Source organism: Carassius auratus, chromosome 12 (assembly GCF_003368295.1).
Source record: "Carassius auratus strain Wakin chromosome 12, ASM336829v1, whole genome shotgun sequence".
Classification (NCBI taxonomy): Eukaryota; Metazoa; Chordata; class Actinopteri; order Cypriniformes; family Cyprinidae; genus Carassius; species Carassius auratus.
In genome coordinates this window covers 3,901,335-3,922,682 of record NC_039254.1, presented here as the reverse complement: position 1 = coordinate 3,922,682, position 21,348 = coordinate 3,901,335, and the positions used below count along the sequence as shown (strand labels likewise).

General features: G+C 37.5%; 2 protein-coding genes across 9 annotated transcripts in view; one reads left to right on the top strand and one right to left on the bottom strand.

The window, feature by feature from the left end:
- arhgap12b (Rho GTPase activating protein 12b) overlaps nt 1-8,279 on the top strand; it is a 54,198-nt gene extending 45,919 nt beyond the window's left edge. For 4 of the 6 annotated variants that reach the window (XM_026276331.1, XM_026276332.1, XM_026276330.1 and 1 more), the window contains 10 exons: nt 288-410; nt 1,169-1,270; nt 2,052-2,150; nt 2,247-2,349; nt 2,429-2,545; nt 2,638-2,736; nt 2,841-2,918; nt 3,329-3,463; nt 4,086-4,191; nt 6,648-8,279. In XM_026276331.1, the coding sequence (XP_026132116.1) occupies nt 288-410; nt 1,169-1,270; nt 2,052-2,150; nt 2,247-2,349; nt 2,429-2,545; nt 2,638-2,736; nt 2,841-2,918; nt 3,329-3,463; nt 4,086-4,191; nt 6,648-6,822 (1,137 nt within the window). In that variant the 3' untranslated portion in view covers nt 6,823-8,279. The remainder of the gene's footprint in view (nt 1-287; nt 411-1,168; nt 1,271-2,051; nt 2,151-2,246; nt 2,350-2,428; nt 2,546-2,637; nt 2,737-2,840; nt 2,919-3,328; nt 3,464-4,085; nt 4,192-6,647) is intronic. The other 2 variants (XM_026276335.1, XM_026276333.1) reach the window with 1 other exon arrangement.
- Nucleotides 8,280-16,908: 8,629 nt separating this feature from the next.
- LOC113111527 (zinc finger E-box-binding homeobox 1-like) overlaps nt 16,909-21,348 on the bottom strand; it is a 66,587-nt gene continuing 62,147 nt past the window's right edge. For all 3 annotated transcript variants that reach the window (XM_026276327.1, XM_026276328.1, XM_026276329.1), the window contains exon 8: nt 16,909-19,656. In XM_026276327.1, the coding sequence (XP_026132112.1) occupies nt 18,938-19,656 (719 nt within the window). In that variant the 3' untranslated portion in view covers nt 16,909-18,937. The remainder of the gene's footprint in view (nt 19,657-21,348) is intronic.

Genomic DNA, 21,348 nt, shown 5'->3' with positions numbered 1-21,348 from the left:
ACAGGATTCCCTATAGTCTACTCAAAATTTGCCTGCATTTATTCAGGAGTGTATCATGCAAACTGCATTCACATTTAGTGCTCGAAAACAAATCTAAACAAAAAGAGACCTACATGCTTTTATCTAAAAACTAGCATTCAGATGACTATTAATGTTAGCTCTCTTGTCGATTTGTACCTCTCTGCTTCATTTATATCTCCCATGTGTGTTGTGAGTGTGATTTCATGCATCATCACTCTCTTTTCTGTTCTGTTCCTTTCTTCCATCTCTTCTCTGTCTCTTCAAAGTCGTACTGCCGCAATGGTTCCTTTCCTGAACTCCTCCTTTCATTGCTAAGTAACTGGAAGCGTTCGATTAAGCCCCGGCCTGCAGTGTCCTACACGCACTGTAGACGCAGCCGGGCTCCTCCTGTATGTGGCAGCCTCTCTGGACAAAAAATGAATGTGCCCTCGATGCTGATCCAGGAACAGTTTTTTCTAAAGTTGAAAAACTTTTTAAATAGGCTAAATTGTTTAAAATGAATAGCATTTAATATAAGTTCATTATTTAAATAATTATAAATGAATAATAGGTTGTGTGATGCATATCTGTTTTGAGATCAGCTGAGCAGGGCACGTTGTCTCCTGTTTTATTTGTGCACGTCCTACTTTCTGCCTGTGCACCACACTTATCGCTCCCTGCTATGTGCTTGAAATTAGTTCCTCCAGTAAGAGAGAGTGAATTTCAAACTTTAACCATGTCAAATAACCAGACTTAGTAATTGAAAATGGATGCACTAAGAACCTTAAGATTGTTGGCATGCATTTCTGCATATTCTGACTAATTGATTTTATGCTATTTGAATGTGTAAGCATCTGTACACAAAATGGAGCTTAGCATTGCGCAACACAAAATGTGGGAATGCAATTTTCAAACCTAGGCCTTAAATGATAAAACAGTCAAGTGTGTGCATTGTGCATTTAATATTCCAGTCTAACCTATTATTGTACTTTTGGCACCCAGAACTAATTGACACTTAAAATGCAGTGTAACTCGCGTTAGTCCCAGGAACATCACTATATAGCTTGTGTTTAACAGCATTGGACTAAAGAGAATCCTAAATAACTCTTGATGATTTGCTTAGAGAGTGACAGGATTTAAAACAAGTTAATTCACCTTGTTTTTCAAGTTTGGAGGCAACCATTCTAAACCCGAATTTACAGTGGACCTGCGAGGTGGTTCGGTGGAGTGGGCATCCAAAGAAAAATCCAGCAAGAAACATGTCATTGAGGTGGGAGTCTCATTGTTAGAAACAATTAAAGGGATAGTTCACCCAAAAATCTAAATTCTGTCATCATTTACTCGCACTCAAATATGAACACAAAGGAAGATATTTTGAGGAATGTTGATGGTAGCCATTGACTTCTACAGTATTTTATTCATACAATGGAAGTCAATGGCTATAGAAAATCTTCTTTTGTGCTTAACAGAAGAACAAAAGTCATACAGGTTTGGAACACCTTGTTAATGATGACATTTTTCCGTGAAATAGCCCTTTGTTTTAACATTTTTGCATACAGAGCAATTTCCTAGTAAATATAATAAAGATAATTAAAGAGAATAAAGCAGTAGTCTATGAGAGAATGTTAGTTACAGTGATTTTTTTAACTTGTTTAAAAAAAAAATTGAATCACAGTGTCTAGAACTCTATTAACTGTAGCAAAATTACAATATCACAGTTACTTTGATAAAACACGCTTTTTATTAAAATGGCAACAATATCACAATAAAAGACAAATGTGTTTAGCAAATAGCTACTTTTTATTAGTTATTTAATCATTTTTATTACTAATTATTTAGATTTTATTAGTTAATAGAAATTGCTAAACGTTCTGTATTACAATTAATTACTATGATTGCAGTACGTTTACGATTTCCAAGAACATAGCAACTATCGATATACAATATACGTTTCCCTGTATTACCTAGAAATATTCTTACTGTAACTGAATCTGTCCTGACTCTTGTTTAATATGCTCCCACTGACCTGATCTGAACTTTGACCCCGGCAGCTGAAGACACGAGTGGGCACTGAGCTGCTGATCCAGTCTGAGATTGACAGCGTTATCAACGACTGGTTCAGAGCGCTTTCTGAGACCATCAACACACATGTGAGTCAAATCAACACACCACCTGATGGCTTTAACGGCATACACAGGGTACATCGATGTTATTAATGGTATTAATGATAAATGCATGTGTTGTAGGCTTGGGAGTCTGATGAGGCCATTGAAGAGGACATGCCGGAGTCTCCAGGAGCTGAGAAACACGACAAAGAGAAAGACCCGAGAGACTCCAAGAAACACAGAGGTAGAGAAGACATATTTGTCAAATAAATCATAGCTACATAAAGTTTGTCGAGTCGTGACACACACGTGTGTTTGTACAGTCGTAAAGAACCCCAGTTTGGATTCGTCTGAGCAGAAGAAGACCAGAGTCAAACTGAAGAAGTTCCTCACACGGAGACCCACATTACAGGCTGTCCGGGACAAGGGCTACATAAAAGGTACAGCTTTATTGGATTTTGGGGCTTTTGTGAATGAGCTACATACAGAGGAAAGAGAAGACACCTCTGGTAACCCTTCCGTCTGTTCTCAGATCAGGTGTTTGGCTGCAGTTTGACTGTTCTGTGTCAGAGAGAAGGTACTTCCGTGCCTAATTTTGTCAAGATGTGCATTGAGCATGTGGAGAATACAGGTATTTATCTGTTTGTTTCAGCGGTTGGATTACGAATAATTTTTGAGTTGTTATTCTAGGACTACGCTCACTTCCTGTTTCGTTTCTCTGTATCTGTTTCTCAGGCTTGAATGTTGATGGCTTGTATAGAGTCAGTGGAAACCTGGCTGTCATACAGAAACTGCGCTTCGCGGTCAATCACGGTAGGGAAGAACTGTTTTGTTCTGAGTATAGCTGTTCAAAACGATACAATCTCGCAAACCGTTCTCACGCAACCAGTCTTGTTCCTGTTGAAATAAAGCTGAAATAAAATGAAATATTAAATGGTACAACTTAAATTTGAAAAGCTTACTAATTATCTAAATGAAACAACGAATTGAAATGAGAAAAGCACATCAAGTTACTTGAACATATACCTAAAATGTGTATAAAATATAATACAAAGGCTAATTCAAAATATGAATACATTTTATGGTAGTATATACTGTAAATGATAGTGAAATAGTACTGTCACGCACATCTCACACCCTGAAAGGTCAAACGATCAGATTTTGTTATTGTGGGTCAGCAGCTTTGGTTTGAATCGGTGTGAAGGATGTGTTTATGTCTGCAGATGAGAAGGTGAATCTGGAAGACAATAAGTGGGAGGATATCCACGTGACTACAGGTGCTCTCAAGATGTTTTTCCGGGAGCTTCCAGAGCCTCTGTTCACTTACGCATCCTTTAATGACTTTGTCGAAGCCATTAGTGAGTTCTTTATGAGTTTGTGATGCTTATCATGTGAACTTGATGTTCTGCTGTTTTAAAGTTTGTGGCAAATGTTTTTGAACGTAAACTATAATATTCTGAAATATTAATACAATTTAAAAGCACAGTTTTTTATTCCTATGATGTAAAAACTACATTTTCAGCAGTCATTGCTCCAGTCATGTAAAATCATTATAATTGACTAATTTTGGTGATCAAGAAATATTTTATTAATGTTGTGCTGCATAATGTTTTTGTGGAAACTGTGACATTTGTTCAGGATTTTTATTAAAAGTTTAAGAACAGCATTTATTTGAAACAGAATGTATTTTAACATTTGATCACTGGATAAAAGTGTTAATTCATTTCAGAAATAATCTTATTAACCCCAGTTGCGGTGTACAAAATCCTTTTTAAATCCTCTTTTTTTTTTTTTTTTTAATAAGGGGATGTCCATAGAATGGACATTTGATTTTATTATTAAACACCCAGAATACTAAGAAAGCATCAACCACAAGAGGGAGCAGTTTGACTTGGGAATAGTTTTTCCTCCCGTTCCTAGGCTTGGATCATCTTGACCATACCCTAATCCTGCTTTTTTTTCAATTTGCTTGCTTTTCAGAGCCATCCGATTACAAGCAGCGAGTCCAGTCCATAAAAGACTTGATCAAACAGTTGCCAAAACCCAATCAGGAAACAATGAAAGTGTTATTCAGACACCTGAAAAGGTAAGGAATTGCTCCCGTCCTTGTTTTAAACGGAACATTAGTATATTATGCACAGGCCCAGGATGGATTTGTCATTTTGAGTTAATAAGCTTTCCTTTCCAAACCATCATCATTCATTCTTGATTTAGGGCCATGCTGGTGTGTGTGTGATTGTTAGAGGTGAGGAGGGTGTGGTCAGTGCTCTGCACAGCAAGCCTCTATCGAGTTATCTCACTGTATCCATTACTGGGACAGACCTGGAGACTGGCCAACTACATCATTATGAGGAGCAGGACAGAGTCTGGAGGAAGAGTGTACACCACATCCTACTGATGCATTGCCATTGGCACTGGGTGTGATGCACGAGCCACAGAGAGAGAAAGAGCGAGTCTTGAGAAATATTGAGAGCAGAAGACAGTGACGGAGAGACAACATGAAGTGCTGTATGGAGGAAAGTGTGAGCGTGAGGTGCCGTAGTTTATTCAGGCGTGGCGGCCTGTGATTGTGATGCAGTAGGAATTTAATTCAATTAGTTAAGAGCTTTGACTGTGACATCAACCTTGGGAGCTTCACAGGAAGCGGCAGATGTGGAGAACGCAACTGTTATGTTGCTGATGCTTCAGGCTCTTTTAGTAGATGTTGTTTAGTGTCGACTTTCAGTTTGAAGCGATGTCCTCTTTCTTGGAAAGACCCATCCATTTAGACAGGAAGAGACTGACTGACGTTTAAACTGACTGCTCAAATTGCACTGACATTAAAATGTTGGGCAATACTAAATTTAGATGCGGTCTCTGTAAGTTGTATTTAATAAATGAATAAATAACGTAATTGCATTACTGTTGAAAAGTTTGCAGGGTTTTTTGTTGTTAAAAGAAACCTCTTATGCTCACCAAGGATGATTTTTTAAAATCAGAAATACAGTAATATTGTGAAATATCATTACAAATTAAAATCACAGCTCTCTCTCTCTCTCTCTCTCTCTCTCTCTCTCTCTCTCTCTCTCTCTCTCTCCTCTCTCTCTCTCTCTCTCTCTCTCTCTCTATATATATATATATATATATATATATATATATATATATATATATATATATATATATATATATATATATATATATATATTTATAATTTTAAATATTTTTCTAATGCAAAGCTGAAGTTTTAGCAGTCATTACTCCAGCCTTCAGGGTCACATGATCTTTCAGAAATCATTTTAATATGCTGATTTAGTGGTCAATAAACTTTTTTTGTTTAATAAATGAAAAAAAAAATTCATTAAAATAGAAATATTATGAATTTATTTACTTTCACTATTTATCAATTGTATCTTTTCCTGAATAAGAGCGTGAATTTTTGGAAAAATATATTTTTTAACATTAGTGTATATAATCTTACATCAATTAGTAGAGTATTTTTAGTTTTGATTTAAGAGCCAATGACTGGTAAAACAACTACTGTGTGATTTACCTGAAAGGAGATTGAAGAGTCCCTAATAAAACTACTTTTTTTCTTGTAGATTTAGGTTTATGAAGCAGCTTTTTATAAGCATAAATTGTTAACTGTACCTCTGTTATCACATCCATTCCAACCCTTAAAATAATCATGAGCTATAAAGCTGCTTCCTCGGTGGCAGGTGAGAGTCCCATGAATCTTTAATCACTCTGGGCTTTCTTTAGGGAGTTGTCTTGTGAGGTCTGATCATTTCTACAGTATTCCACCTTAATTTTGCTCTCAGGCACATGAAGTATCCGTTTCTTCCTCTCTTAGAGATTTGCTATAATCTTTTGTAAATCTGAAATGACGTTATATTTTGACTTGTCCGTGCATGCACATCATTTTAAGACAAATTGAAATGTGTTTTTAGGGACATCACCTTCACACCTTCAGCAACTCCAGGTTCAAATTAAGTGGGACATAAACAAAGAAAACTCTATTTTCGCTCTACATATAGAGTGAATCATTTCCCCATGTTGTTGTACGAGACTGTGCTTTACTGGGTAATTCTGAATGCAATTCGAAACCGGTATTGAGTCTCAATCGTAATTGCTATATCAAACACGCACAATGACATTTGCCTTTGCCTCCATTTGCATTTAAATGGCTCTTGGTCCACTGTAACTCAAAATGGAGGACAGAGGCATAGCGCTCCAGAAAAATTATGGTTTGACATTTTGCTGTTGCAAAGAAAAGGCATCTGTATTTATGTAATTTAAGCACAACACCCAAGCATTTTTTTTTAAATGCAAAATCACCAGCGTTGGGAAGATTTGGCATTTTAATGTGGAGTAGATTGGTTTGCATGTGGTTAAGAAAAAGAAATGCATTTACCTGCCACAAATTCACCTTTCACTATTTGTTTGTCAGGCAAACGGAAGCTCTTTATTCACAAAATATGAGCTCTGCTGTTGATTGATGGTTAGTTTTTCTCCCAATTTACAAGGAAAACAAAACAAAACACTTGTTCTCTCTTTCTTTTTCAGAGTGATCGATCATGGCGAGGTGAACAGGATGACTACCCAGAGCGTGGCTATCGTGTTCGGCCCGACCCTGCTGCGGCCAGAGGTCGAGACGGGCAATATGGCGGTTCACATGGTCTATCAGAACCAGATTGTAGAACTCATCCTTCTAGAGTATGACAACATTTTTGGCAGGTAGAATCAATTCAGAGAACACAGAGCCAGTTTAACATCTCATATCCATCGCACAAAAACATACCACTGCTTAATGGAGTATATAAACAAACGTGAGTGGATTTACTGTGACATATGACTGGATATAAGCAAAGAAAATGACTACAGGAAGATTCTTTATGCACTTAATATTTTTTGCAGTTCTGAGGATATACACACTTTTTTTTCATTTGGATCGTCATTCCTTGGCTCAGAATAAGCTGGATGGACTTTTGGACAATTATGGATGGTCACTAGTCTCCATTATGCACTCTTTTTTTTGAGAAATGGGAATACTTTTCTTAGTTGGACACTGGAATGGACTTTGTCTTAGCCAGTATTGACGACTAGTATGGAAACTGACTGAGTGGACACTTTCAAGTCTTTGCAGTGAAATGTTTAAAAGAAATTCTGATTTTGACTTGTATCTGGGCTCTTGCAGGGCTCAGAGGTTTAGTTTTCTTCATTTTTTTCCTGTGGAATAAGCTGAAAGTGCGCTGTATTAGGAGACAGTATTATTTAACAATGACTACTGACCTACGGATAGTGGGGTTGGACAATGATTAATAATCAGTATTAGGACAGGATTCCTGTTTAATATTTGGAAAATTCTTGTTTTTTCCGTATCCACCCATGTTTGCCCTCCATCCACACCTCCCTTAAGTTTACTGGAAAAGTTGTGCGCCTCATGCTACTGGATAACAGACATGCTCTTCACACAGTTATGTCATCCAATAGAAAAACTTCCTTTTAATGAAAAGACCCTACCTTCAATGAAATATCCAGGTTTTCACGCTTTTGAGATCAAACCTGTGTTGTTTCCTTGGAAGAAACGGACGGTGTTGTGCTGAATTGTGTAACAGTACGAACCAGATCTCTCCAGAAGAGCTCTCAAAAACAGTCCGAGGTCTCATCTCTCGCCCTTGTATCTCTCTAGGCTTACTGGAAAAAGAAAAGTGAGCTGCTTAGATCGGCATTTAGGCCTTACACGGTTTCAGATCAATACAGAATATTCCTCTACTGTTTCCGGCTCTGCCTCTGGATGGAAAGGAGCTTGATAACAAATTGACAGGATGGTACTGGAAATAGTGCTGCAGTTAGTGTTCACTGAAGGTACGCATGAGAAACGCCTTCTCGGTCTCGTTTTTAACAAAATATGAAAACATGTGTACAGAATACTTGAACTTGTTGTAAAAAAAAAAAAAAGAAGTGTGATGGCTTGAAGTTGTGTGTCAGTAACAAATGGAAAAGATCTAATTTTGTTGATGTATGGATGAAGGTAATGAGTATTAGATGGGACGGGGGAGGGGTGATGTCATCACCGATTTGTGAACTGCACATTGTGAATGTAATTTTCAGACTAACTGCTGTTTCTGAAATTGACGCCTAATCCTAATTAAAAAGACAAAAACTCATGGATAATATTAAAGTGATAATGCTCGAGTTATTAGTCTAGTGTTTATTTTCATTGTGCACGTGTCGCCATTTATTTCGATATTACACGAACTGAGAATATGGAAAGACGCAGGGAACTATCAGCCATTGCCTTCCTTTTATTACAGTGATTTAAAAGAAATGAAATAAATAAATCCTGTTTATTTGAGGAGAGCAGATTGCACAGCACTTGTATTTTTAAACATTTATTCAGGAGCCTTATTAAAACGCTGTAGTAATTGGTTTAATCCAAAACACCCTTTACCAAAATATTAATTTCCTTACATTTATGGTGTTTAGTTTAGCTTTATATAACTCGCTCTGTGTTTCTAGACAGGAATCTATGAAAAAGTGACATGGAAAATTACAGAATAGTGACTGGGTGGAGATCAAATCAAACACCTGCTTGAAACCATGAGCTGTAAAGGCTAAAAAGAGAAAACAATTAGCTCATATCCATAATTCATAGCTCTGACCACACTCTTCTGCAGCTGGGGCCCCAGAGATGTCACACCATATGCTGCTGCGTGTCTGTGGGGCAGAGGTGCCAGGGAAAGCCCCTGGTCTTGTGTGTCCATGGAGGCCTAAGTTTGGTGAGGACATTTGAGCAAGCCATTATGACCCATAAAACATTCATGACTTGGACTCTTCTTTTTTCCTCTATTTGTCTATAATTTTTGGTTGCGTCTTGCTCAGTGTGAGTGACAGACTCTGACCAAGAACATGTTTGTGTGCCTAAAACATATATGACTGAAGACTTTCATAAACGATAATTGAGTTTGCTTCTTCAGGGATCCATTTTCATATCTGTGTTTTGGAGCCCCAACTAAACTGAGTAATCGTGTTCATTAAAAAAAAAAAAAAAAACATTTTGCACATTTGTTGCTCTGTGCAACCGCTCTGATATGAATAAAAAAAGTGCTGCTTGTTAAACTCTCCCGAATGAGTCTCAGATCAAGAGGAAAAGAATAAGCCAAATCTCTGACAGCACCTCAACTTAATTTGCATGTATGAGGAGGGCAGATTAAATCATTTTATTTGACAGGGTAACTACTTTTATAGGGCTGCATATAAATGTGAACTGTGTTGTGGGCTGTATATCTGTATGCATGCAGGCTGAATGACATTTATAGGAATGTTCTAGCAGCTGATAAGCATGTGTCTGCTGTTACTTACTAAGCTTTAAGTGATATTATCAGTGCTCAAGATACCTCTTATGTGAAATAATTGACCATTGATGCAAATATTGCATGGAGATGTAAACCACGCCGGAAACAGGGCAAACATGTTGTTGAAATCCATTTCCTTTCCCTAACTGGCTTTTATAAGGCAATTGCGTAAATATTGATGGTACTTTCATGCAAAGTTTTGCTTGTTCCTCACTTGAGACACTTTTGTGGCTCCTGTGCTTAAATGCTCCATTTACAGAATCTTTTCAAATACCATCTCAAGTATCCTTTAAAATGAGCCCAAAATGCGTACCGGCAATGGCTAAAGTAATCATAGGAGTGCTTAAAATGTTATCTGCCCATGCTTTGGTATTAATGAAGTTTGGATGGTTGGACTTGATGGTTTTGCATTGGGAAATTCAATGCATTTTAAATAGACGCCTGCTTGTGGGATTTACATAAGGTAATTGCACAAAGCTGGAAATACTATGTCTGCAATAGGGCCGTTCCCTCTTCTCATGCACTAATAGAATCAACCCCATTAAGTAGGCCGTAAATATGGAGCTGCTGTATGATACGAGCCTGACAGATAATGGACCCCTCTGCTTGTCCATTTACTCATCCTGGGTGAAGCCTGATTGGTTTATCCATACTCTATCATCTGACCCAGCATTAAGAGCTTGTAAATTTTGCAGCAGAGAACACCTGAAGAACCCTGCCTGGAGTTTTATAGAGTGTGTGTGCCAATATGCAAATAAGGGTCATTATACAAAATTGGCGCCTCTTCCAGAGTGCCAGACAAGAAGTTCCTTTTTTGCAAGATTTTCAAAATTCTGTCCGACACATAATATTTAAGTGTTCAAATATGCACTGTGCCATCTGTAGATAAATGATTGCTTTGCCAAATTATGCCTTAAAAGTAACGGCTATTAAATATGACATTCTTGAAGTCTTGAAAACAACACAGTGCTTCTTAGAAAATGAAACACTGATATTCTCGCAAATATCAATTATAAAGCGTTTACTGAACAAAATCATAAAAAGAGATTTTAGTTTATTACTTTAACATTGGAAAGAGCATGAAAGGGTTAATGCACAACTATAAGGAAGTATTTTTATAAATGTCAAATTAAATAAAAAAGTAATAAGAAAACAACAAAATGCTGGCTTTTATTTCTAAACTTTTGTTCACATAGAAATGTGCATATTTGATAAGGCATTAAAAAGACAAAAGTATTTAAAAAAATAGTATTTAAAGGTATTTATATAATTATTTAACTAAATTATTTATCAAATTACGGAGAACCGCACATGGAATGCAAGAAAAAGTAAATTGCGCATGATTTACTAATTTGTTCCATCAATGTACTAAAACGTGCAATTTACTAATTTGAGGGAACGAAATAGTAAATCGTGTGTACAATTTATAAATTGAGGGAACGAAATAGTAAACCGTGCACACAATTTATAAATTGAGGGAATGAAATAGTAAACCGTGCACACAATTTATAAATTGAGGGACTGAAATAGTAAATTGTGCGCACAATTTATAAATTGAGGGAATGAAATAGTAAATTGTGCGCACAATTTATAAATTGAGGGAACGCACGATTTAGCAAACTATTTTTTCCTATATGTTTATTTCCTGCTATGTGGAGGGCTCCATAATAAAATATAATAAATATTTAAAAGTTTTCTAATGTTTTTAGAAAATATTTCACAGCAGCACAAGTAAAGCTTTACACATTCATTCCCCCCAACACAAGAAAAGGTATAAAGCTGCCACTGGGGTGGTAAAAAAAAAAAAAAAAAACATGTCTGTGGGGCAGTGCCTTTTCAAAAGGTACTAAAATGTACAAAGTATGTACTAATATATTTTAAGGTGCTAATATACACTCTTTAGGGGTAATCAAGGTACAAAGGCATACCTTTTTCAGTGGAACCATCCCAGTTACATCTTTGCACCTTTTTTTACACCTAAATGGTACATAGTACTATAAATTACACATTAGTACTTCAAAACACATTAATATTTTAATAAGTTCATATTAGTGTCTAAAGTGTACATGCTGTATTTGTACCATTTGAAAGGGCACCACCCCAGTGACAGTTTCACACCAGTTTTCTAAGAGGAAACATGCAGGCCTATATGAAGTATACAAATGACTCACATTTCTATATTCACTGCATTTTTAATAGGACAGTCATGTCTTAAAAAAAGACAAGTGTAGACAGGAGTTGAATTCGAAAGTTTAATGAGAAGCAAAGAGCGCTGCTTTAAAAATTTCTCATACATCAGCTCAAACACACCCTGAGTAAAGACAGTGAAACCCTTTAAAGCCAGGCATCTTGTGAGTAAGACTGACAGTAATTTAAAAGCAATGCCCCTCTTCACTAGTCTCAAGTGATTCGGTCTCTCTCTACCCGTTAATTAGTTTGTCTCCAACTGCTGATTTGGCCTCGGTGTCCTTGCAGGAAGCCGTGTGGTGGGTCTCTTTTACAGGCTGATTAATCTTGTTCAGGCCCGTGGAGTGGTGTTAGACCCCGTCAGCAGCTTATTAGCATGTGTGCCTATAGCAGAGCCCCCGCTACTCCTAAGGCTTAATAATATGTGTTTCTTCAACGAACATCCTTATTAGTGCTACTAAGTGATGATCACACTTATAAATAGTGCTGTGTGCTTTTTAATTAAGGTCTATGAAATCATAGGCTTGATGTGTGAGCGTGTGTGAGCGCATGATAAATGAGGGGTGTTTGCACTGGTGCTTTGACTGCTGCTCCCATGAGTTTACCTCACACACTTTCCCTAACAAGAACACACACTCACACACTCTTCACACCTTTCTCTTGATGATTTATGATCTGGGGTGCAGCAGTTTCAGAGATACAGGCATGTAATGTTAAACATCAATTAGGTTGTTGCCTACTCATACATGCAGCATTTCCCTTTGGAATTTTTATGCTTAAACAGGGCGAACCATCCTTGACACTGAAGGGGACGTGACGGTGTTTATTCAGACAGTCTTGTCTCAAATGCATGCAGGTATTTAATCACCTTAATGTTTTTGGAAAAAAAGGATATCACCCAAAACTTAAAATGGTCATCATTTACTCACCCTCATGATGTTCTAAACTATTTTTTTTAATCTCCTGCTCAATACAAAATTTGATATTTTGAAGAATGTGCAACCAAACAATTGCTATTAGCTGTTGATTTTAATAACATAAATAAATACTTTTTAGTTTCTGTACTATGGAAGTCAGTGGCTATACAGCTACTGTTTGGTTACAATATTGTATGTTTAACAGGAGAAAGAAACTTGTTTGGAACAAATTGTGGGAGAGTAAATGACACCAGAATTAGAATATTTGGGTGAAATTTAAACATTTTAATTTGTTTGTACTTTTGTTGTTGGTTCTCTTACAAATGTAAGCCTGCAATGTTCTTTTGAAGTTTGAATGTGAAAAAAAGAAACCTTCGCGAAACAAACATAAAATTTGTGAAAATATCATTTTGAAATCGACAGCGAATGGGCCCGAGTCAGTACTGACTGACTGTTGTTACAATTTCTGAAATATCACAAAGTGTATTCCAAGTGGAGAAACTGACGATCTTCAGATCTGCCCTGTCTTCACAAAAGAAAAAGCGTTGTCCAATTCCTGAAATAATATTTTTTTCCCCGGTTAATTTGTTTAACTGGATTACAAAAGAAGAGTACTTTTTACACCTCGAACTGATTTGTTTAATTGAATTACTTAAAGCTTTTTATAGCTCACATAAGGAGAAAATAATAAATGTAAGTCTGATCGTCACTCTAAGCTATCGCATGACTTTCGAAGACTAGCAAATAAATCGCACGGATCACATACACAGTCAATTTAATGTACTATTCAGTGTAATTTCTTGGCCAGGACCATGCAAGAATTGTCATGTGGAACTAAATCAGAGCGAGTAATGATGTGAAGACTAATTAAACCTCTGGGTTAGCTCATGCTAATACTTTGTACACGATTAGCCTGATTGTTCATTAAGCTTCATGAGTTCTTGTCAGACGAACACTGCGGCCATGAATTCATCCCGTTGTAATGTTGTAACGTGAACACTAGGGTGTAATGAAGATCATGTTTTGGCACTTCCACAGTCTTAATTCTTGCTGTCAGCTTATTTCTTTTGATTGCACATTATCCTTCTCCCAGAATCCACCTACACGTTCTCTTCCCTCCTTTTCTGCTCCTCTCCTCCAAAGCAGAGCTGGCAAGAGTTGCCAATGCAAAATAAATCCATTTTGATGTTCCTTACAGCTCTCTTCTCTTCTCTCTCCCTCGCTCAAGTATGCTGTCGCAATTCAGTTATGTTTAGAGGAGCTCTGGTGATTCATGCAGTTCAAGATATTCAACGTGCCCTATTTCTCCCTCTCCCTCCTCCCCTCGCTCGTCTAATGAAGTTAGTGTGTATGCAGCGGAGAGAAGTAGATTAGAGCCGAGGTGATGAGGCAGAAGGGGAGCCTCAGTCCTCCTGTACGCAGACCCGAGGAGGGGCCGCTGGGGTCGGCCGGGATCAATTCCCTCTGCTCCTGAGGTGGAGATCTAATTGATTTTTGTACCCTGAGCCATCTGGCTTAGAGTAAGTGTGTTTCATTGTGTGTGTGTGTGTGTGTGTGTGTTTGTGTGTGTGAAGACCACCGATCACTTCTTGAATCTGGTTTTGGGCTCACATTTCTTATTTAAAAAGCACTGACTGCATGCTACTCTTTCTGTGGGGGATTCTAATTAAATCATTATGTGCTCGAGCATGTCTTTGACATCATCACTACAAGTCATCTGCGTTACCGAGGACAGACGACATCATCAGGCTATCTTCATTTCACCTGAGAATATGTTCACTCAACACAATAACCAAGGTGTCTCATGCTGTTTTTCATTTTATAAATTATTCTTCAGTGACAAATAAAGATGTCTGAGATGATAAAAAGCAAAAATCTCATTTGAAATGAAAGTGGCTAGTGTTCATGCTGTTTTCATAGATTTGGAAAAACATTTTTCCACAAAAATATGACTTGCAGTTTGAATAAATAGTGTTTTTTAAATTATAAAGTGTATATATGTATATGTGTGTGTGTGTGTGTGTGTGTATATATATATATATATATATATATATATAATTTTTTTTCAAGCAATTACACATTAGAATTTTTATAAATAATACAAACTAATAATTACAAAGAAAACAAAATGATATAATTATGTATTTATTTATTAATTTCATTTAATTATTGTAGAGGAGCGGATGATCAGATTTGCAAATTTAGGCAAAAAGCTGATACGGAGATCATCTTTATGCTAGCATTATGCTCCGTTTCTTCAGACGGTTAGTGAGCTCATGTTCCAGCAGTGATGATGTTTGTCTCTTCTTACAGTCTCCAAAGGACGATGGTATTACAAATACAGTATATATATCAGCAACATCTATAACAGCATGTTACTGTAATGGATAGTTGTTATTTGTATCAGTCTATAATAATATGTGTGTGTTTGTGTATTTCTGTTTGTTAGCACATGTGGGGCAGTGTTAATATCCAGCCCTGTGGCACAGTCTCACTGCTGTATTCTCAGCTGGATCAGAATCAAATAAAAGATCCGGGTTAGGTCATATAAGGTAGAGTAAGGTTTTGCAGTCATTTGTACTATTTAAATGAACAGAAATGCAATTTCCACATCCAGCGAATGCGTAAAATGAAAATCAGGTGCACTGTTGCAAAGGTGCAAATGATTAGAAGCTCATTAGAGAGTAAATGGAGGGGCACTGCCTTGTATAAACATCAGAAACTTGTGGTGAGGTTTGGTCTTAGCAGCTGAGGAGTGTGGCTAAATCACACTGAGATCAAAAGAGGCCCTCAGAAGAAACTTGCTGATGTTTGAGCAACATTTTAAAATGACTTTCAAACAATTCATCGTTTGTCACTCCATTGTCTGAAAAAAAAAAAAGCATCTGGATATTTATCCAGCTTTGGTGGTCCAACCAAACCGCATTGAAGTCACCTCATGAAACTACATGTGATGTCAAGATGGGAAAAGCCACTCTTTATTTATTTATTTATTTATTTATTATATAGAAATGGAAAACTGACAGAATTTCATAATTTTTTATGTATAAGACACACACATACACACACACAATAATGTATGTTGATATATACGTAAATGATTAAATGTGTGTGTGTGTGTGTGTGTGTGTGTGTGTGTGTGTGTGTGTGTGTGTGTGTGTGTGTGTGCGTTTTAACTATTTTAAATAATTCTTGGTGAGCTTTCAGTCTCTACTGTACAAATGCAAACACAAAAGTAGGGGTGTAATTTCTTTTGGCAAATTGAACCTCATATTGGACCCAAAGATCATCATAAAATAACTTAAGTATTCAGCACACTGTTTATCATCCATTCTGCTTACAGAGAAAATGCAAAGAAAAGCAAACTATTTAATTTGGTTCTGCATGATATGTAATAACCACCAGAATTCATCTAATGACACCGACCCTTAATGTGAACTTCTGCTGTGCATATTCCACCTATAAAACTGTTTATTAAAATCAAGTGTGCTGAAACAATCCAAGTTAAATATGGATGGGGAAATCTCAGTGACTTTGTGAATTCAGCATTAATCCTCGTGCCTACCCGCGGTGAAATCCAGCACTTGGCTAAATGAACATGATTTTTAAGTAAAGGGTAATGTTTTGAGCACAGATGTAGGCTATTTGTATTTGATTGTGCTATCCACTAAATTTCCCAAGGGGTGTTCTGTTCTCTGCTTCCACTATTGGCTTGTTTCTGTGCTGTTGTCCATCAGCTTTCAGCTACTGCTGGAAACAGGGCTCTCGTTTCATTCTGTGTGCACACACTTCCAGCCTAGTGTGTGCTTTCCAGATTGCTCAATACTAAGTTGGCAGAAGGGTCATGAGATAGCTATTCTGATATTGAATGCCCAGTTTGATCATTCAGATGAACGCATACATTAAGCTTTGCAGAAGGGAAGAGTGTCCTTATATAACTGCTTTAAACATTCAGCTGCCACAGAGTTTAAGAATATTCTGGCTACTGCTTTAAAAAAATTTATGGCAGTTTGACACACAAACAAAGTGAGTCTTTTCTGCATACAGCAGAGGGCTGTGCATGAATCACATCGTTTCCAGTCTTCAGATCATTATGATTTCTGTTTTGCTGCATTAATAATTCATGCTCTCCATCCAAAAACCTGCATGGCAACCTGATCCTAATCAATGGTGTTTGTTGGAGCTGAGGGATTGTGTTCTGTAGGCAACAGAGACTAAATTCATTAAAAACAACTCTTTTTATGCTTAGGTCTTGTAATTAAAGATCTAAATATCGTGTAATGGAAATATTATAGAAAAGCTGTAAGTGTTGAATTCTTGAAGTATTTTATTGTGAGATGGGGAGTCATTAAAAAAACCAAAACAAATGATCAAACAAAAAACTATCACTAAAAAGGTTAAAACAGGGACATATAAAAGACTTTGTTGTCTTGATGTAGACAAAGAGAGTTACAAATTGGCACAACCAAAAATAATAATAATAAACAACACTGATGATGTTTTGGCTTTGTTAAAAGGGCAGCGCAGTTTCATGGTGAAGGACAATCTTTCGATGCAACATCAAGGACTCATGCGTGTATAGCATACAATTAATTTTCAGTAGCTTCAAAGTATAGTGGGGTAAGAGACAATAACATGAAAGTGACATGTAAAAGCTAACAGTTCTCATATACTTTAGGGGTGTTTTTGTTTTGTTTAGTTTTGTTTTTTGTTTTGTTTCAAACAATGCATTTTGAAAATTTGAAAATAACACTTTCTTTTTTCCTGTTCTAAAACACTTTGAAATGCTAGAGTTCGTTCCCCAGCTTTGATTTCATTTATCTTCGAAATTATTCTTCATACTAAAATATATTATTGTATTAATACAAACTACAGTATTGTACACTACATTGTGTAATAAATAACCATAAAGAAAATACAAAAATAAGACACATAAATATAAAAGGTCTCTAAAACTAAAAATGTAAAGTTATACATGGTGAGGGATGGGAGGGGTAATACTGCCTTTACTGAGAAACCAAACAAAACGAACAAAAAAAAAAATTACACAATGTTCACTGAAACAAACAACAACAAAAAAAACTTCATTTCAAACAAGACAAAAATTAATACTGACAGGTAAAAAGGCTGACCGAAAAGAAACAAAAAACACTAAAAGTGAATTCTCCATTGATCGTATCTGCTTACATTTGTTACCTGAAGAAAAAGTGTCGTGCAGCTAAAGATAACAAGAGAAACAAGTGCACCAAACAGGGGAAAAATACTTCAAGGCTGAAAAAAAGAGCTATTTTTTTTCTCCTTTTTGCTCATTGATCGTCTTTCCTGAATTCTTGATGCAGTGTAGTCCTTACTAGATTGAACAAATTAAAAAAAAATTATAATAAAAAGAGGCAGTCTTGTCCTTTAGCCAGGACTAGTGGTTTAGGTGCAGGGGTCCAAAATTTTGCTACCAAAATCAAAGACAGCATGAGCCCCACGCGAGTGTGCTGCTCAGCGACGGCGTCACAGCAACGGCACAGCACTGTTCAATGGCACTTCCAACATGCATGTTTTTGCATAAGGGTGGATGATGGGTGGGGAAGGGACTGATGGCGATCACCTGAAACCAGCTGTCCAGGATTACTAAGGTTTTAATGTCTTGGCTTTTTGGGATTCATTAAAGCCCTCCCACCATAACCACATCAATATTTTGACATTTAAGGCTCATAGTCCTTCTTGAAATGAGACGGCAGACAAATGTTGTGCTAGCGAGCACTAGCGTGGCTTAGGGGTGCTAATACTGGAAGGTAGACATTAAACAACACAAGGCCCACATAGGTGTTCCATAGGTAAACTGGGAATATGGTAGTGCACAGGATTCTTTTTTTTTCCTTCAAATGCAAGAAAATACTGAGTTTTGTTCATTGGCAATAAAAACGTATAGAAATCTCTCTCTTCCAACTGTACAGATTTTGAGGGTAAACCGAGAGTGACAAAAAATTAGTAATACTGGTAAAAGAAATTGACCCAAGGCGTTTTAGTAATAAACATTATTAGCCAAAACGTGAGTAGCTTTCAGTCTGTATATGCGTCATTTTCTTTTTTGTTTTAGTTTTTTTTTTCGTGAAACTTTGCATTTATACAAACCATACTCAAACACTGAAAATCGTCTTCATGTGGAAAAAGTATTTTGTTATTATCAGGCACACCTGGGGGTTTATACACAGTAGTGGGTTTAGATGCAGCGTAAGAGCAGTCACGCTCTCTTCCTCACTTCATTCTTGTCTTAACAGTCACTTCTCAGGAAGAGAGAGAAACATCTGCGGAGAGAAAACGTCTTTTTTGTTCCTTCAAATTAATAACATTGTAAAACGACGTCGTAAGGAATAAGGGCCATAAAATCAGAGCTGTAGCTTCACTTCACGTCTCCGTTCATAGTGGCTGTGTTTTCTTCATTTTCAATCTTTTTCTTATCGTCCACTGGGTTCTCTTTTTCTGTTATGTCCTTCATGTGTTCAAGAGTTTCTGTGTCCATGGCCTCCTTCGCTGTTTGCTCATCCTCTTCGTTTCCATCTTCACATTCATCCTGCATCACTATGACTTTCAACGTTTGTCCATCATTTTCCTCACTCTCACCTTCCTCATCGCCATCTTCTTCTTGTTCCACCCCTTCCATCCTCTCTCCCTCCCCGTCCTGGTCTTCATCTGCTCCCTGGTCGTCTTCATCTCCCTCCTCTCCGATCTTGACCACCTGAATCTCATCCTCATCCACTAAGCTCCCCGAGCCCATCTCCTCATCCTCCTCGCTCTCATCCTCTCTGGTACTACTCCCCCGCTCATCCGAGTCCAGGTGGGAAGGTGGCGAGGTCGCTGTGCTGCCTGTCCGAGGCTGCTCTTCCCCAGGATTGTCCTCTTCCTCGACTCCCTGGCCTAACCCTTGGCCTTGAGCCTCTTTCTTACAGTAGGAATATCGGTGGTTCATGTGTTGCGAGTAGGAACCAGAGTGGGAGAAGCGTTTTCCGCACTTGTCGCACTGGTACGGCTTTTCCCCGGAGTGCAGGCGCATGTGCTCTATTAGGTGGTGCTTGTGTTTGAAGGCCTTGCTGCAGATCCCACATTCATGAGGCCTCTTTCCTGTAAGAGATGAAGAGTTGTACTCTAATTAATATTTATCTTGGAGTACTTATTATTAGAATACACAGAGAAATACAGTCATTTCTGAGCTTTTATTCTGTGCAATTGGGAGTTTCAGGTAAGGGCGTAATAGGTCCCCATGTAGAATGCAAATTAGTCATGTTGACCAACAGAACACTCCTTGGTCAGAAAGTGACTTCTGTTTGAGTGTTGCTAATTGCGCTAATGTGAATGCTAATTGTGCTAATGAAATCCAAGAGCTTTCTGACCCTGCATAGATAGCAACAGAACTACCACATTCAATGCCCAAAAAGGTAGTAAGGACATCATTGGTTCAACTGTGATTTTATGAAGGTACGGAAAAGAAAGCATAAATAGTAATTTTATGAAACAATTTATTCTCTTCCATGTCAGAATTCGACATGCGTTCACGAAAAGTACCACCTGGCTTAGAAGACATATGCACTGGGTCTTGCACTGCGCAAGCAGAGCAATGCACACAAAAAGTATTCTTGTAGCTTCATAAAATTAAGGTTGAACCACAGATGTCACATGGACTATTTTAACAATGTCCATACTACCTTTCTGGGCCTTGAAAGGGCCTAGTATTTATGTTGCTGTCTATGCAGGATCAGAAAGCTTGTGGATTTCATCAAAAAAATATCTAAAATATTTTCCAAAGATGAACAAAGATAAATAAATAAATGCTTGTCAGTTGATCGACACAATTACACCACAGTATTATATATTAAATACACTAATTTTCATCTATAATGCATGCTATAAAAAACTAATAAAGGGTCCAAAACACAAAAAAATATATATTGTAATCTCTACATGCAGCCCTAAGGGTGCTTTCCCACTAGCACTTTTGGTGCACACCCGGGTTCGATTGACGTCAGAGTTCGGGTCGTTTGGATGATGTGAAGGCTGTCTTCTGTACTCGGATGCGCACCCGCAAACTGTACCCGATACCGCTTAAAAACGGTGGTCTGGGGTACGCTTCATGTGAACTCTGGTACGTTTTGCTGTTTATGTGAACGCAGTCATACCAAATCATGGAAGTGAACCGCTTTTAATGACAAATTATTTGATAAAAATGTGTGTTTGTGTGTGCGTTTCACTCAATTTCCTGATGAGTGTGACTGACGCGCTGCAAGCAGAGAGCTGTACATCTCATTTATGTTCGTCTTCAACGTTCTTTAGAGCATTTTCAGTACAATTCGTAAGACAGACGCAAGTGCCGTTATGTACAGTAGCTTTATAAAAAAAATCCGAACGGTTCAAAAACGTAATACATAAAAGTGCAGAGAGTAATGTTATGCATTTGCCGCCTTCTCCTGCGCTGTCGTTACCAAGCAATGAGGTAAACAGCTTCTGGCTTGGGGGAGGGGGAGGGTGGAGCAACTGAACTCGGGTTCGGACCAGGCAAGCGAACCAAGTGTGAAAGCACCCTAAGAAATCCCCCACACCCAGTGTTCAACCCTGAATCTTTAATGCATTAAGAATTGCATTACATGTTGTTATGTAGCCATGGATAATAAGACCAAACAATGAATCAAAACAAGCTGTGGTGCACAAGACAGGCCAGTTCCACCAAGGCCTGTAAGTTTATAAACTTACAAAAAATAAGTGAGAGAGAAAAGACAGCACAATTTGTGGTTCAAGGCACTGTGATGACATTTGGATGAG